The following is a 17,378-nucleotide window of genomic DNA, read 5'->3' as shown; positions in this document are numbered from 1 at the left end:
TAAGATAAATTATCTATTTATGTTTTTATTTCTCATATCTTATTGTCAAGTTATAAAATAAGCAATCCTAAATTACATTTAAAAAAACCCAAAAAACCTAAGCTATTTTCCATACCCTACAACAATGACTGGGAAGTCATAAAGTAATAAAACTGTAAATGAAACACAGTCTTAAGTGTCTGCAGCACAATAAACACTCTGCAACAGGAAACTATAAAGGATGATTCAAACAATGCAATGAGCTTTTCTTTCCCTATGCTCACTTCACTGTTCCCCACTCTTTGTGAAGAACTCATGGCCTTGATACCATGAGAATCGAGAGGCCAAGCAGGCAGCAGGTGTCTCCCACAAGGAAACTGAAGCAGGAGGATCCTTGGAGATTACAGCTTCAGAAAAGGTGCGAAAAGCTGCTGCCACCTGTAACTGAGCACTGAACCCAGTGAGGATCCAGAAGCCAAACTAACAAGGCAGAATCTGGGATTTCACTGGAACCCAGCAATCTTCTAGACAGTCTGAGAAACCCAAACACAGGAGGAGGTTTGGCTCACAACACCCCAAGACTTTCATTCACTGAAATTGTTTCAGATTTAGACAAGTTAGCAATAACTAATATTGTCCTTCCATTTTAAAATAAACTTACCAGAAATATCCATATACTGTGAATTCCAACAGAATTCACATTCAATGACCATAAGGGAAGAGGTAAGGAGGAGCCACACCAGCTGCAATGCAGCATGTGCCCTATTAATTAACTTTCCTTCTCCCTCAGGAGCTCCACTTGGGGAAAAAATCTAGCACAAATTTGCTGCTCAAGCAATCAGTCCTAGCCTTCAATGGATTTTTATAGCCTCTGTCCTAACAGCTGTGGTGTTGCTGATATGAATAGCTAAATTAAAACCACCTTGACTACATGAACAGAGGGTGAAATTCTACTTTGTGGCTATATTGTGGGTATATTTAATTGGTACTATAAAGGACAGAATGGGGATCAATCAGTAAAAATAAAGAACACCAGCTTTTCTCTACTTTCTCAATTGATTTATTAAATATACTTCCCCATTTCTTCTAAAATGGAAGCAAATGTTTTAAAGGCAGAAAAGGAGGTTTTTTTAGTCACACTTTTCATGATGAGCACTATGGAAAAAATCCACAAAGAAACAACCAATTTAACCCCAAAGAATGATTTTTACACTCCTCTCTAGGCTATGTACCAAAGAGTGACTTCCCTGCAGAAAAGGACCTGGAGGGGCTGAGAGCAGGCCCAGTTCAAGGCAGTCAGAGGGCAAAGCACATCCTGGGCTTATCAAACACCAGATGGGCAAAGAGGCGATTGCCCTGCTGTCCTCAGCACTGCTGTGCCTTCACTGGGAATATTGTGTGCACTTCTGGGCCCCAAAATGTGAGAAGGTGTTTGGTGAAGATGGGAAGGTCCCTGAAGGAATTCAGAGAAAGGCAACAAAGCTGATGAAAGGGATAGAAGGAATGTCCTGTGGGGAGTGGCCAAGGACTCCTGGTTTGTCTAGTTTGGAGAGAAGGAGGCTGAGCCACCTCCTTGCTCTCTGCAGGCTCCTGAGGAGGGGAAGTGCACAGAGAGGTGCTGAGCTCTTCTCCCAGGTATCCAAGGATAGGACACATGGGAATGGTTTAAAAGCTGTGCAGGGTAGGTCTGGACTGGACATTAGGAAGCATTTCCATACCAAGAAGGTGGGGAAACATGGGAACACCTCTCTTCCCAGAGAGGTGGTCAATGCCCCAGGCCTGTCAGTGTTGAAGAGGCATTTGGACAATGCCCTTTACAATGTGCCTTAACCTTTGGTCAGCCCTGAAGTGCTCAGGCTGTTGGACTAGGATGATCATTGGAGGTCCCTTCCAAGGGAAACAGTTCATTCTATAAAAACACTGCATGGCTACTTACAAACAAATGTTACCCAAGTAAGGTATCTTTTTCCAGATACAGAAAAAGAAAATGCAACAAAGAAACCATGTAATTAACAACCCTCCTGGCACATATATTCCACAAAGGGTTTGCTTATGCTGCATAGCCACCTTGTAACAGCATTATTTTAACACAGTTATCATAGTTGTAATTTTAAAAACACCTTAAAAGGTAACAACCAACAAAAATGTTTACATTCACCAATCCTGGAAGAATATGAGAATATTTCCTTCGCCTCCCTAAGTCTTCTTATTGAACTGGCACTTTTCACTCCTTCCCATTCTAAACTTCAATACTAACAAGTTTGGTAAGAGCATCATCTTAGAAAGAACTATCAGGAACCTTTAACATTAAATGGACCTGTCCATCCTGTTCCTTAACTAAATGTTTATCACCTTGTGCTGTACACAGACCTGCCCTGGGATGAAGCACTCCTCAAGGAACCCCACAGCTCATCTAGGCAAACAGCAAAGTGTGACAAGTTCACAGAACTCAAAACAGAAATGGATTCATTCATAAAAGGTACCTTTTCTGAGGATCACCATCAACTTCAACTGTATCCCTGCAGAAACAGATCACAATGTAAGTAAAATGGAGTTTGAAGCACAACAAGATGACTTGATAGACCCAAAAAAACAAAGTCACAGAAAAAATTTAATGGTAACTCCACTTGACAGGTTATTTTCAGCAAGATCATTAGTCCTAGAATCTAATTACTAATTCTTATTAGCCAGTACTTCTTCAATTAATTTTTCAACTTGGACAATAATTTTTTTTATCTGAGAGATCCAAACCTCAGAGGAACATTACCAAGAAACCAACACTTTTACTGAGCAGGTAAAAATCAAAAAGTGATACTGAAAAAGAATGGAGACTATTTTTTTTCCCCAGAAACTAACATATTGCTGGAGTTTTCAGTTATCCACACAATACACTTGAATCTCCAAGTTGGCAATTACATCAACACCCACAGTACAGCTACTGCAGATCAATGGACTACATATGGGAGAAGCAGTGATTAAAGAGCTTTAATAATCACAAATACATGTACATCTCCTATTCTCCACCTTTTAAAACATGGATATTCTGCACTAGCTTAGAGATAGTAGTACTGCACTACACCTGCACCTTGTGTCCCTTACTTCTGCCTGATTTACAAAACTTTGAACACATCACTTTTTTGATTAACTGGCATCTTTTTGACAGTTATAGAACAGGATAAAACAGTTGACAGTGTCCCCTCAGCGGTCAGGTATGACCCACTTGAAAGGAATGAGCACTACAAGAGGACAGTCCCCATTTTTAGCTCACGGGTCTGTCTCCACATTTAAGGAAACGGCTGCTCTGGTCACTGAAGCAGCAGTTCTAGATTAAACAATTCAATCAGTAATCTTGTCTCATGCTTGAAGGTAAAATTCTAGTATGTGCCTGGGAAACTTCAAGCAACTTAAGAACTTGCTTTTACTAGTAGGCAAAGAAGAAGAAAAAAAACCTTAAAAATTAGGATTGAAATTTCAGCATTAGAGGCACATTATCCAGACACTTCAGGCCAGGAAATGGCATTACAGAATCCTCCATATATCCCTTGGATTTAAGGATTATTTTTTCTATTTTTAATAATCAGGGACTGTCAAAAACCACATTTGGAAGACATTGTAAATGTAATGGTAATGAACAAAGGAAAGAGGATTAGAAAGGAGGAAGAGGAAAAGGAAAGACAGCGACCATGTTGCACAAACAACAGACAAATGTCTCAGGTTGAGACATGGAGATTTGACTCACTTACTGGTTATCAGAATCACTTCCCTTGCGCTTCCTTGGGATGTCGGGCAGGGCAGCATTGAAAGCAGTGGTGCTGGCAGCCTTGGGGACGGGATTCATGAGGCTGGGCCCTCCGCAGGCCACGCATGGGCTCCCATCCACTGAGAACTTGTCTGGCAGCGAGAATACAGGCTCAGTGTCCAGCAAGAGCTGCAGCACTCCGCATCCACTCTCATCCCCACTGGGACAAAAAGCTGTCTGTGTGTGGCTTCTGTGTCTCTGACACAAAAAGCCAAGGTTGCACTGCCACAAGCCAAGTCCAGCAAAGAGTGCACACCTTCCCACAGTGCTGCAATGATCTCACCAACCCAATCAACACACCAAGGCAACATAGAACAGCTCTCCCCTCACACAACATTTGCACTTCAGTTCCCCCCACCTCAGACATCCTGCTGCAAGATCACCAGCTGTGTCATTTGTCAGCAGATCAAAATACTGTGGCTCAAACTAAATGAAAATTAAAAAGACATTGTGAACTGTTTTTTAATCAAGTGGGATATCCAAAAAATGGAAGTTTGCTATAATCATATTCCTGACACAAAATCCACAATTACACAGAACATCTGCCATGGAAGTTGGAAGAGCCTCAAAAACTTGTCAAGTTCCCTTCACAATTCTCCTCTTAAGGAAAACTGTTGTTTCTGGGAAGGACAGAAGAGAAATCACAAGCCAAAGCAATCCTAGCAACCTAGTGGGAAAGGAGAACAGTCTGAAGGAACATGAGTATTATTACACTGCTTTTCTGTCTCAATGCAGCTATCACAAAGAATCACCCAGCTGATGTTTAGGCAAAGAGCCAGATTTAACTCTGCTTCAGCAAATTCAGGAACTCTTTTAGGCTTCATGTGCCAGTGAAGACAGATGAGAGATGAAGAGATGTCATTTAAGGAAGTGAGCATCTCCTGCTTCTAGCAGGCTGTAAAAACCAAGAGGATTACTTTGAAAATCCAGCAAGAAGAAAATCTGGACAATTTCTTGTGAGCCTTCTCTCTTTTTTTAGCATTTGTGCTGTTTGCAAAAATGTAGAAATGTGCAAAAACAATGATACAAAGGATATTTTTCCCCCTCTTAGATGTAAACACATCTCACACCAGAAAAATGACCTTCTAGGTTTTCATTTGGTGTTGGAATACAGCTCTGGAGAGTTAAATGAAAATAGGCTAATACTCCAACAACAGCTTGCCTGGTCTTCCACTAATCCTCTCTCTATCAAATCAGACAACACAAAGTCAGCCCCTGTTTTATTTTAGAAAGCTCTTTAACTCATTAAGTCACACAGGAAGTTTCAAAAAAAAGAGATAGAAACAAAGAATCAACAAATACTTGACAAATACGTGACAACCTTTGGACAACTATGACCCCAAGAAAATCTAGTTATTTCAAATGCACATCAAATTCAAATTAGGGATATTAAAAATATATTAAAGAAATTACATTATAAATACTATAAGTATTTCTATAAGACAGTGGTAGCTGTCTGAAATATTTTTATGACGAGTCTCCTTAAAAGTTTCATTTGATATTTCTGTTATTAACACAATTCCAAAACAAACAAAAAATGCTGACAGATGCAAAGGAATTGTTTATTTAAAAGGAGCAGTTTTAATTTGCCCAGGTCAGAGCATCCTATAATTCCTGATTAAGCTATTGAAGTATAATCAGTCTTGATGAATATTCATAAAAGAGTACTTACTAAACAGCAACCTACATGGTTCCAAGACCAGAATGCCTTCAGCACAACAGATCCTTTCGTCCTGGAACAAAGCAGGACAGCACAGACCCACTGACCTAAATACTGCTCTGCACACAGATGGCCAGCCTGCTTTCCAAACACTTCCCTTTAAAGGAACAAAATCCAAGGCCTCTTTTACAGGTTTTCCAATTTCTCTTCAATATTATTAAACAACTAGGTTTTTTTCCTCACACCCAAGCAACAATTTCTGAATACTGCAGTTATCTCTTCTGCCTTTACTAACAATACCCATTTTCATTATTCTTAAGTGAGAAAACAAAATATATTCAGATTACCAGTAACAGTGACCTATTAAGAACTTCCACACTACAATCATTAGGTGATAAATTGAATCCTTAACACTATCCCTGGGACAAACTAAATGCCAGTACGATGGGTGGCTGATCTTGGACAAAAATCTAAGGTTAAGAATCTGTACTGATCCCTGACATGCTCAGCATGCAGCTTATAGTCTTTATATATATATTTATATATATATATATACACTATATACACACATATATATATACACATATATATATATTCTTAAAAAGCCCATGAACCAAACCCAAACCCCCCTCAACATTGCAAAAGAAAATAAACAGAGAAATAAATTTAACGCTTCAGAACAACCAAGCATAGCTGAACAGTGATTATGTGGAGTTAAACAGAAGTGAACAAATCTTTTTAATACCTATCACTCACTGAGCAAGAAATGGGCAGAAACAGCTCCTAAAGCCAAGGCAGCTTTGAGAAGCCAGGAAGGGTGATGGAAAATAATCTCTGAGGACTCCATAAAAGCCATCATTATGACACTGGGTGATTCCAGGGTGCTCACTCTCTCCCTGGAGTGCCCCAACCTTGTGTAGGCTGTGCTGAAAGATTTCCTTCCCTCTCTGGCTACACTGCTGTGGGAGAGCTGAATAATGAATTTCACAATCTTTAGGTTCACAAAAAGAATGGTCTAGAATGTACCCCAAAAACCAGGATGGGCTTCGACGATCAGAAAAAGTTGGATTTTTACCTGTCATTTGAGCACCTGGCTGAATTTCTTATACTTGCATTTTCTGTGAATATTTTCATACCACTGGCATCACAACAAACACCTCTAAACACACATGAAGGAAACTGAAATAATTCCCAATTTCATAGCACACTTGCTTCATGAGAAATAATATCCAGAAAGACCAATCTTTATAACAAGTTGATGTTTCTATAAAACCAAAATCATTAGTGAATTCTAAAACTACTAGAAACAGTTTAAGTCAACTAGAGATGTTTTGTTTGACCACCCTAAAGGCTGTTATTCACACTAGTCTGGCTTGCAAGCCAAATAAAATTCCAGCTGAGAAATGACATTTTTATTACTGTTCATTCCATTGCTAATGCCCTGGAATACTGATAACCAGATTTTAATGGCGAGTGAACAGTTCCTCAAATACATGTCTATTATAATCTATGCCTGTCTCTCAGCATTAAGCCTATATGCTTATCTATATTACAAATCAAAAATATTTTTAAAGCATATTATGCACATTGGGACAGACTAAAATAATGAGAATAATACAGGAATTCCTCCACTGGAATTATTCCCTCTGTGAAAAAGCAAAGACCATCCAAACAGTACAAACACATATGAAAGATAGCTCCTTCCCAGTAAGTGTATGTGAAATGAAAAAACTGTTAGTTGAATACTCATTTTAGTGTATTTCATAACTGGGCAAACAAAATATTTAAGGGATGGTTATCAATACATACTTCTCGTAACAAAAGCATCCCCTACTCTTGTGTTTTTTCTACATGGAAAAGAAATAATAATTAGAGTCCCCAAGGGGCTGGCAAAGAAGGGAACAACTGCCAAGGAGCTGCATGAAACTACTGTTTGGGGGGAGATACAAAGACAAACAAAATCAGCCATATTCCTGTGTCAGCAAAGTTTCTGTGTCAATCCCATCCAATGCATTGAGAAACAAGGCTTAGGAGACTCCACATTTTTACAATTACTGACAATAATATTTTCTAATCCCATGTCACATTCCTGAGCTGTTTTCACGACCAACAGTTTTAAGGTTTTCAATTCCTAAGCAAACACAAGCTTATATAAAAGGTTTGCGGCCAAACTCCACCAGTCATAAAAAGGGAAATTCATGTGAACCAATAATGATGTCCACATCTGAAGTAGCCATTCTGATCCCTCTTGAAGGAAGGAAGACATTTCTAGGGTGATTCATCTCTCCCCAGAATAGATTCCTACATTTGGCTAGATGAAATAAAACAGTTCTAGGGTGATTCATCTCAATCTAAAATAGATTCCTCCAGTTGGTTAGATGAGATACAGCCCAAGAGTGCCTATCTCTAGCCAGTAATTACACAGGGACCAAAGGAACTGCCTCAGACTTGGACATCTAAAGATAAGTGAGATAAAACCCACCCCAAGTACAGAAATATCACACAATTATTAAACCTAAGAGCTGCAGACAGCACCTGTGTGCATCACATGCAACAAGTTCAAGCCCAAGACAGGCTTTCCAAATTATTGGCCTAATTATGCACTACCTCAACACCACCCACCCCTATCAGAGGTAGCTTTTCTGTCTAGCTTTGCAGGATACATATTAGCAGAATACTCCAAAAATCAGCAGGAAGATACAAGTCATGTAGTATTAATAAATTAATTAAAGGAGCTGTCAGTCAGCCCTCATTTATTAGCCAGTTTAAAAAAGAACATCCAAATTCAGCTACCAAGATATTACACTAAAATGGGCTTGAAATAAAATATCATTAAAGAAGTACATTTATAAAGCTTATGGTGACACTTTCCATAGTCTGGGAATAAGTGAGTCTTGGAGAAATGTGGTAGCTCTGCAGCTAACTAAATTAATAATGTGTTAACACTGGCACAACCTTTCCAAAAATAAGGAACTTTTAATCCAGCTTCCTATTTTGAAACACTTTCAAAGGAAAGGAGAAGAAAGAGGCTGCTTTGAATTCAGATTTCTAAGATCACGAATACCACAGACTACTAAAATGTGTATTTCCCAAAGGTGTGTATGTGGTATGCACAAAACCCTCCAGCCAGGAATCTGAGCTCTGTCAATTTTCAAGAACTCCAAATTCTGTGGTAAGCCCGTGTGAAGTGGCACCTGAGGGTTCTGCAGCCCAGCCAGAGCAGTTCCTTTTAGACCGTAAAGTTCTGTCACAATCAACATAATTTTTTGGTGGGGTTTATTTTTGTTGGGTTTTTTGTGGGTTTGTTTGTTTTTTGGTTGGTTGGTTGGGTTTTTTGTTTGTTTGGGGTTTTTTTTGTTTGGTTTTTTTTTTTAAGATGTGAGACAAAGCAGCTCTGCTGGGAGGAAAGGCTGAGGGATTGGGATTGTTCAGCCTGGAGAAGAGAAGGCTTTGGGGTGACCTCATTGTGGCCTTACAGTGCCTGAAGGGAACCCACAGGAAAGATGGAGAGAGACTCCTGACAAGGGGGAATGGCTTCACACTGACAGAGGCAAACAACTCCACACCATGTGAATGGTTTTATTTTACTATGGAGTTAAATTTCTAAACTTTTTGTTTATTTAGTGAATTCTTGCTGCAGAGATTCATTAGAGAGGGTGAGAGTGACACACACAGCCTGCACACGTACAGGAGTGTGTGAGAAAGAAAGTTACAAGTGCTGTGACATCAGCCTAAGGTCCTGCACATCTGAACACGTGTACAACAAAGAACCATGTTTTGTACACATAGCTGAGAGTTGTACTAAAAAATTCTTTGAATTTATTTATTTTAGACCTTTAAAACAGGCCATGAAAAGCATTTTCAAACTTATAGCAAGTCTGGCATCAAGCTCATCACCTACAGTACCTCGTATTGAAAGCTGGGACAACAATCTTTGGAATGAAGTTCTGAAAACAGTAGAAATGTATGGACTAAAGTAGCTTATTCTTTCCCCAAATTTTATAAGCATGTGCAATGCAGGAGCAAGAGACAGAGAATTTAGTAATGAAAGCATCTTATGAACAACACTATCCAGAGAATAAACTCTTCTAAGAACATTTGATTTGGTTTTAATCTCACAAAATGAAAAAAGGAAAAAATTAAAGCACTCTGAATTACATACATTTAAATCAAATAATAACACAGGCAACTGATTGCTCTCTGCATCTATTTTTACTCATTTTCATCACCTGGAAGAGAAGCAGTCAAAATCACGACTTAGCAGTTAAATGACACATTCACTTAACAGATTTCAAACACAAAATATTTGGCCAAATCTATCAGTGTATTAAAAGATAAAATAAGGCAGGAGTCAGCTAATGAAAAGCTCCTCCCCAAGGCCTGAAAAGGGTACCCTGTTTTCCCAGGCACTTTCATGTTCGCACCAGGTAGAAAGCACTGATAGGAATCAGGAGTCTCATATATCATAGCTCATTTCTGGGAAAAACAACCAACAAACAAAAAGCAAACCACAAATCCTCTCCAATTATATACTCCTAGAAAAATGGTGGACAGTTGTTTTCTTGTAAGTTTTGGAATCATATGATTGCAAAATGCTGAGTCCTATCAAGTGAGCTGCAGAACTTCCATGGTTTTAGCTGGCCCTGCAGTCCAAACAGGGAATTTTCAAAAGTTCACAATGATTCACTTCCAAAATCACCCACCATACTATTTCTTCTTACAATGAATTTGATTCTTGAATGTGAAATGTCCAAGAGTTAGAGTTTAGTTTAGAGTTTGTTTTTCATAATGTGCAAATGTACCAACAATAAGGTGTACATTCAAGTGGAAAAAAAAACCACCCTAAAAACTACTAGGCAGGCAGGTAAGTTTAGTATGGCCATATCCCACAAACAATTTAGATACTTTTGTCTTAACAACAAAGAAGCCCAGAACTTGTTTCTTTAAAATCCACTAAAAGAACAGGTATAAACATAGGCACTAGAAGAAAGCAGGGATGGGGGTTAATCTCACAGTAAAACATGAAAGCCTGTGGTTCACTGATTTCCCAAATCTACTTGTAAATGGAAATGCCTGTGCATTTGGAGGTTTCTTCGTTTTAATGATTTTCTCTCCTCTCAGTATATGCATGATATAGAAACAATGTATCTTAAGTTTCAAGCACAGTTGAGCAGACTGCAAAAGCACTACAAAAAAAACCCCACCACCACCACCACTTTGTTTTCAAACACTACATTATTTGCCACAGAATTTTACAACAGTATTTAAACAATCAAGCAGCACAGACAGAAAAACGTCAAGGATTTGAGACAACAAGTATCCCCACGTACATGAAAGCACACACAACCCAAGAGGCATTTAGAAAACAACTACTAAACCTAGAAGAATTGGTACTAACTACACAGAGCTGCAGTGATGGCTCAGGAGGGATCGGACCATTTGTGTTTCCCCACACCCCGTGCAAAACGCTCCCTTCTACTCGTTTCCAAGCAGAAACACGAGCAGCAGCTGGTAGTTTACAACCAGCCTTGATTTAGTATCAGAAACTTATGATTAAAAACACGGAAAGATCAAACCTTGGTCGCCATACAAGCGTGGGCACACATACACACACAGAGAAAAGCCAGAATCACTATACCTAAAATACTAAATTATGCTTACCTACCAAAAAAAAATCATACTAGAGTTTTAGGAATGCAAGGCTACGTGTGTACCAGAAACAGGGAACTATAAACTTAGTTAAAGAAAAAAACCCCCAAAAAAACCTCCCAAAACCCCCAGATTTTTAGTGCACATGGCATCAGTATGATGACACATCTGTCACACCAATACAGCACAGTGACCATTACACAGGCAGATGCCAAGGGGACGGTGCCAGGCTCTTGTCACTGCTGCCCAGGGACAAGGAGCAATGGCCACAAACTAAACACAAGAAGTTCCACCTCAGCCTGAGGAAGAATTTCTGCACACTGAGGGTGGCAGAGCCCTGGGACAGCTGCCCAGGGAGGGCCTGGAGTCTCCCTCTCCGGGGACATTCCAGACCCACCTGGACAAGCTCCTGTGTCACCTGCTCCAGGTGACCCTGCCTGGGCAGGGGGGTGGACCGGACCATCTCCAGAGCTCTTTTCCAACCCCATTCCGTGATTCTGTTTCCGTGTGGGCGCTCCAGGTACCTCCACTGAACTCCACCGAGCGGGAGCAGCGAGCCAGGAGCGCCCAGCGGGAATGAGCCACAAACGCGGGCGGCCCCGGAGCGGCACCGGGCACAGGAGCGGCCCCGAGCGCTCTCACGGAAGGACGGCAGTGCCCCACGGGCACCAGCCCCACAACAACACTCGCCCGTGCCACATCACCGGGGCGGGCGGGAGGGCTGACAGACAGACAGACAGACAGACACAAACAGGCAGACACACCCCACACACGGAACCCGCCATCGCCCCCCACGCACGGAGCAACGCGCGACAGGGGCGAGGGGGACGGGGCGCGCACCGCCCGCTCCTCGGGCGGACCCGCTCCCACCTTCCGCCGCCCGCCGCTCCTCCTCGGCGCCCTCGGCGCTTCCCGCTCCTGCTTCGGCCATGGCGGGCGGCCCCGTGCCCCGCTCCACAGCGCCCCCGGCACCGCCGGCATGCAGGGGGTGAGCTGAGGTGAGCAGAGGAGGAGCCGCCGGCGCCGGGGAGGGACCGCGGGCTGCCCCGCCAGCCGCCCCTCAGCGCCCCCGCCCCGCCATGTTCCCGCCCCGGCCCCGCGCCGCTCTCGCGAGATGTGCGGCGGTGGCGGCGGCGCCGCGCTCCCCTCACGGGGGCCTCGCTGGTCGGGCTCGATCCCCGGCGAGCCCAGAGCTGCAGGGACAAGTGCAGTAACTACTCGAGAGACACAGCGATGGTTCATTTCAGAGCTGCACAAGCCTGGGTGCTCTGTGGTGATGCCGCAAATACAGCACTGCCGCCGGGCTTTTCATGCCATTTTTATACACGGAAATTCAGAGTAAGTTTCCAAGCACAGCAACTCTTTTAGGTTTGTTTAGGATTTTCCATCTAAGTTTCCATGCAGCCGACTTCCTATGCATGTCTTCACCCGGGCAGGGTCTTTTTGACATATAGACGTGATGGACCTGGAGTATTTTGCCAAGTTAGCAATGTATACACAGACATACAGCACTGATTTACTACATCCTTAAAACATGTTAGTCCCAGGATGTCCTTGTGTAAGGGATGCTGGCAGCTGCCTCTTCCACTGGTTAGATCTCCATTCTTGCTGGTTAGGCTTGGAAATAGAGAAAGATCTTACATGAAAGAATATCCTGATCAGATAGTGGTCAGAGAGCAGTCCCATCTATCAGTGAAAAGTAGCATAAAATAGGGATAACTTTCACAAGTGTGCTGAAGTGTGTGAGCAGAGCTGTAGCTGGTTTTTGGCAGTACCAGGAGCACACTTCTGAAGTGAACCTGCCCGTCACGGTGCTCTGGTTCACACCCTGGAGTGCTGGTGTGAGCGAGAGGTGCTCCTTGAGCACAAAGACCTCAAGGTGCACCTGCAAAAGATTAGTGTGTTCCAGCTATTCCCAGGCATTCCTTCCCTCCAGCAGATCCCACTAGAGCCTATTAAATGAAATGAAACCTCTACAACACAAATGGACATCAGCAGTGCCTCTTCCACGTGACAGAGCCTCTGTCACTGTCCTGCTCCGTGTTGGTGCAGCCTGTGCCCACTCAGTTCCACTTGCAGCTGTGACAAAAGAGGCTTTTGCTCAAGCACACAAATCCTGTGAGATTGATCCACAGCCACCTCTATGGGCTGCACAGGTGCTGCTTCGCTTTGTTAGGGCATCACAATATAAGAAAAATCTAAAGCTCTCAGAGAATGTCCAAAGTAAGGTTATGGAGATGATGCTGAAGGGCCTGGGGGGGAAGCCACACATGGAGCAGCTGAGGGCACTTGGTCTGTTCAGCTGGAGAAGAGCAGACTGAGGTCAGAGCTCACAGCAGTTCTGCAGCTTCCTCACGAGGGGAAGAGGAGGGGCAGGCCCTGATCTCTGCTCTGTGTGACCAGGGACAGGACCCAGGCAACGGCTGGAGCTATGTCAGGGCAGGGTCAGGGTGGGTATCAGGGAAAGGTTCTTCCCCCAGAGGGTGCTGGGGCACTGAACAGGCTCCCCAGGAATGGTCATGGCCCCAAGGCTGCCAGAGCTCCAGGAGTGTTTGGACAGAGCTCTCAGGAATGCACAGGGTGGGATTGTTGGGGGTCTGTGCAGGGCCAGGAGCTGGACTTCAGTGATCCTTCCAACTCAGTGATTCCATGAACTCAGGCATGGGGGAACCTAAAGTACAGATGGTTTTGCTCACCAGTGAGGCCAGAGCTGCAGAGTTGGTGACGTGTGTGTGGAGGAAGCTCCTTCTGCAGGTGTTCTTCTCCCACTGTTCTGGGGGCTTTTCCCTGTTATTAGTATGGGGATCCTGTGGAGCTGGCAAGAGTAGCTGTAGTATTTTGCAAAGGATATTATGTTCTTTAATCCTCAGTTCTAGTAGTCACTGTCTAAGCTAAAATTTATGTCTTTAGAGCTGCAGAAAAGGAATCAGTTTTTTCAGATCTACAGGCAGACTCTTAAGATAAAAACACCCTTTGCTAAAAGTAAGAAAATGTGACTAAATACACATGAAAAGGCAGCTGGGATCAGTCTCTTCTCCCAAGTAAAAAGCAGTAGAATGAGAGGGAACAGCCTCAACCTGTGCAAGGAAAGGTTTAGGTTAAACATTAGGACAAAATTCTTCATTGAAGAATTGGAAGTCTGTCAGGAAAGTGGTGGAGTCACCAACCCCAGAGGTATTTAAAGCATGTGTGGATGTGGCACTAGGGGATATGGTTTAGGGTGGATTTGGCAGTGCTGAGACTCGGTGAGACTCAATGATCTCCAGGGTCTCCTGCAGGCAAAATGATCCCGTGATTCTAAGGGCTTGAGAAAGTAAATCCTCACAAAACACTGCAAGCCAAATGCATTCAGATTCCTATGGATTTTATGTAATGTGGTGGAAAATCAGCAACTCACCTAGTTAGGTAGAGTTGGGGGGAGAAAAAACCAACTAGAAAACAAGGAAGTGTTTCCTTCATAGCTTTCAGAGATGAAGGCAGAATTCACTTGTCTGAACTCCAAAATATAATCTTGAGGATAATTCCTCAGACACAATCCTGAACTCCATTTGTGACATCTTTTATAATTGGAAGCTCCCAGCACATTTCCCATCTGATGTGGAAGCTCCTTGTCTGTGTGGGAGCGAGCAGCTCAGCATCTTGCCCATGGCAGAGCCCAAGGGTTAGAGCACGTGGAAGGAGTGGGTGCATAGCTCTGACAGAATATTCCAGGGAAGAGGCCAGGGAATCATGGCTCCCAGCTGGGGATGCTGCTGAAGAAATCCCATGGTACTTCTGTGACAGTCTCAATGCACACTTCTTCATAGGGTGCTTTTTCCCCTTGGAAATCTGACTTTTCATTTTAGAGATTTATGTTCTATGTAATCCCACTGTTACTACTGCAAATATATCTATATATGTATGTATGTATGTGTATCTCCATCATGATGGGTTCATCTGGTCTTGCAGAGTTTGCATTGAACAGAAGGAATTACAAACCCTTTCTGCCCTAAATGAAATAAAAAACAGAAAAACAGAAGGGAGATCTAAAAATCAGTTAAGATGCTGTTGCTGTCTTTGAAAAACTGTTAGCATTAATGCACACTTATTTTATTCATATACCACAACTGAAAAAATTTTTATGGATTTATTCCCAGGAAGCTTAAATGTCATCTTTTGTCCTGCTAAAATAATGTCTTGCCCCAGTTTTGAAGCTGGGAGCTCCCTCCCCCAGGTTTGCATCATCAGTGGACACCCAAATGCTAAGGGGATTTCAGAAGTGAGTCAGCCACACTGACTGAAAATGTTTCAGGGACTCAGGAACCACTGAAAACTGAAAATGGCTGTTGTTATAAAGTTCAATGAGTTAAACATTTAAATAGTTCCCCAAAACTGTTTTAACAAGCTTAATAGCTAAACAGCTATTAAATACAAACTCTTTCCACATGGGAACATTAATGAGGATTTAAAATCTTTGGTTTATTTTTTTTAACTTACTCACTAGAAACAGAACTACTGTACCTGATTCACATTTTGTTTCATATTTTTTAGTGCAGTTGCAATTCACTGCGGAAGTTCTTGGCGCTAGGTCAGAAAATCAGATCAGTCTCTTGGCAGTATTTCTGCCTGTACTCCTCCTCCATGGTCAGTGTCATGTCAGCCAGCACTTGGATAATTCCTACAAACATAAAGGGCTGCCAGATCATTAGCACAGATCTGAGACATCATTTATTAGACTCGTTTCTTATTCAAAGGTGATGATTGGGCTCTTCGCTGAACCTTTAATACATGACAGTAACTGGTGTTTATAGCACAGTTTGCCTCCAGTCTTGGCAGAGCAGGATCCCAGTTTATGTAAGGCACTGATTTTGAGTAGGCCACACTTGATATTTTTGCCCCATTTTAAGGTGAGCACTTTCTCTTGAGTAGCTTTCAGCAATAAAATAGGGAACAGAATGCTTTATGTAAGCCAGAGATAGCCTCTTTTCTCCAAACAACTTATACAACAACGTGCTAAAGGGGTAAAAATAACAATCAAACCTCGGGGCAGTTAAATAATAGCCTGAGATTGAGCAGTTAAAGTGTCTGTATTATTCCTCCTTTTTTCCTCTTCAGTTACATCCAAAGCATAGCATGTCTCAGCTGTTTCCCAGGACGTGGCAGATGCTGTCCCAGTGATGTGCATTTCTTTGTGTATTTGCTGGGGCCAAGCTGGCCCTACAACACCTTACTGATGAGAGGGAACCTCACTAGGAGAGGGAACACTGGGAGTCACTCTCCATTATTAGGGTGACTTGTGTTACTTCTCACAAAAACACCCCTTGGTGACTGCTTGGGGAGAGCCAGAGAACTTTTTTCTGCTGAAACTTAATAGCAGGAAACTGAAGTGACCCAGCTTTGTAAGTCCAAACAGAGATTTTTCATAACCTTCTCTCCCAGAACACAAATGTTTATGGTTTCCCCTCAGACTGTGGTCTTATATGGCTGAAGGTACAGAATCAAGTGTGGTTTTGTGGAGGACACATGAATAAATTAGCTAGTTACAAAAATTAATATTTTTTTTTTTTAATTGATTTCAGTCTGTTATTTGTATTTTATTCTGCTTGAAGGTTACTGGATTACTTTTAAGAGCACCACAAGCAATTTACTGACTTTGCTACAAAATCTGTGTCTATGTATTGGTAAAATCTGGTAAAATCACTTTAAAGCAATATTTCTTCCCCAAATCAGAGACTCTTTAGCTTAAAAAATTATATAAATAGCATAATCATACTGTCATTGGCCAATAGTAAAAATAAGCTCTTTAAAATTATTTGTGCTTAATAATTACTATGGAAGCCCCTCAAAGAAGCAAAAAAACAAAAAAAACCAAAAAAAATCAGGCTTCACTAGCAATGGATTGTGCTGTGCTGGCACAATACTGGGAGCATGGATTATGTTCTGCAGTATCCAACTGGATTGTGACAGAGATATACTCTGGCCTTGGACATCTGGGAATCATGGACAAATTCCTTTCATGATGAAAAAAGTTTAGCTTGAGAAGAGCATCTGAATCCTACTTGCTCTTCCTCTCTAATCTCAGTATTGGAGCCAGCAGGATGGCAATTTAGTGTGTGATTTTCTAACAAAATTAAAGGCAGTCAAAAGGATTAACATTTTCCAAAGTGCCTGCTTAATTTTGGAGTCCAGGCCTGCAGGGCTTTTGCCACAAAATAATAATACACTTGCTTGTAAATCTCTTACCCCAAAGTCTCTCAATTTGATGGTGCCACTTCTGATTTAAAAACAAAATAATCTTCAGTTTTGAAATAG

At 42.0% G+C, this 17,378-nt stretch overlaps 1 protein-coding gene across 2 annotated transcripts in view; it reads right to left on the bottom strand.

Moving 5' to 3' along the window:
- BMAL2 (basic helix-loop-helix ARNT like 2) overlaps positions 1-12,154 on the bottom strand; it is a 32,142-nt gene extending 19,988 nt beyond the window's left edge. The window contains exons 1-3 of one of the 2 annotated variants that reach the window (XM_054631899.2): positions 11,958-12,154; positions 3,723-3,870; positions 2,463-2,498 (exon numbers count right to left, since the gene is read on the bottom strand). In XM_054631899.2, coding sequence (XP_054487874.1) covers positions 2,463-2,498; positions 3,723-3,870; positions 11,958-12,018 — 245 coding nt within the window. In that variant the 5' untranslated portion in view covers positions 12,019-12,154. Of the gene's footprint in view, positions 1-2,462; positions 2,499-3,718; positions 3,871-11,957 lie in introns of both variants that reach the window. The other variant, XM_077178369.1, reaches the window with a different exon arrangement.
- Between the last annotated feature and the right edge of the window lie 5,224 nt (positions 12,155-17,378).

This window comes from Agelaius phoeniceus, chromosome 5 (genome assembly GCF_051311805.1).
Source record: "Agelaius phoeniceus isolate bAgePho1 chromosome 5, bAgePho1.hap1, whole genome shotgun sequence".
Taxonomy (NCBI): domain Eukaryota; kingdom Metazoa; phylum Chordata; class Aves; order Passeriformes; family Icteridae; genus Agelaius; species Agelaius phoeniceus.
This window is presented reverse-complemented; position numbering and strand designations above follow the sequence as displayed.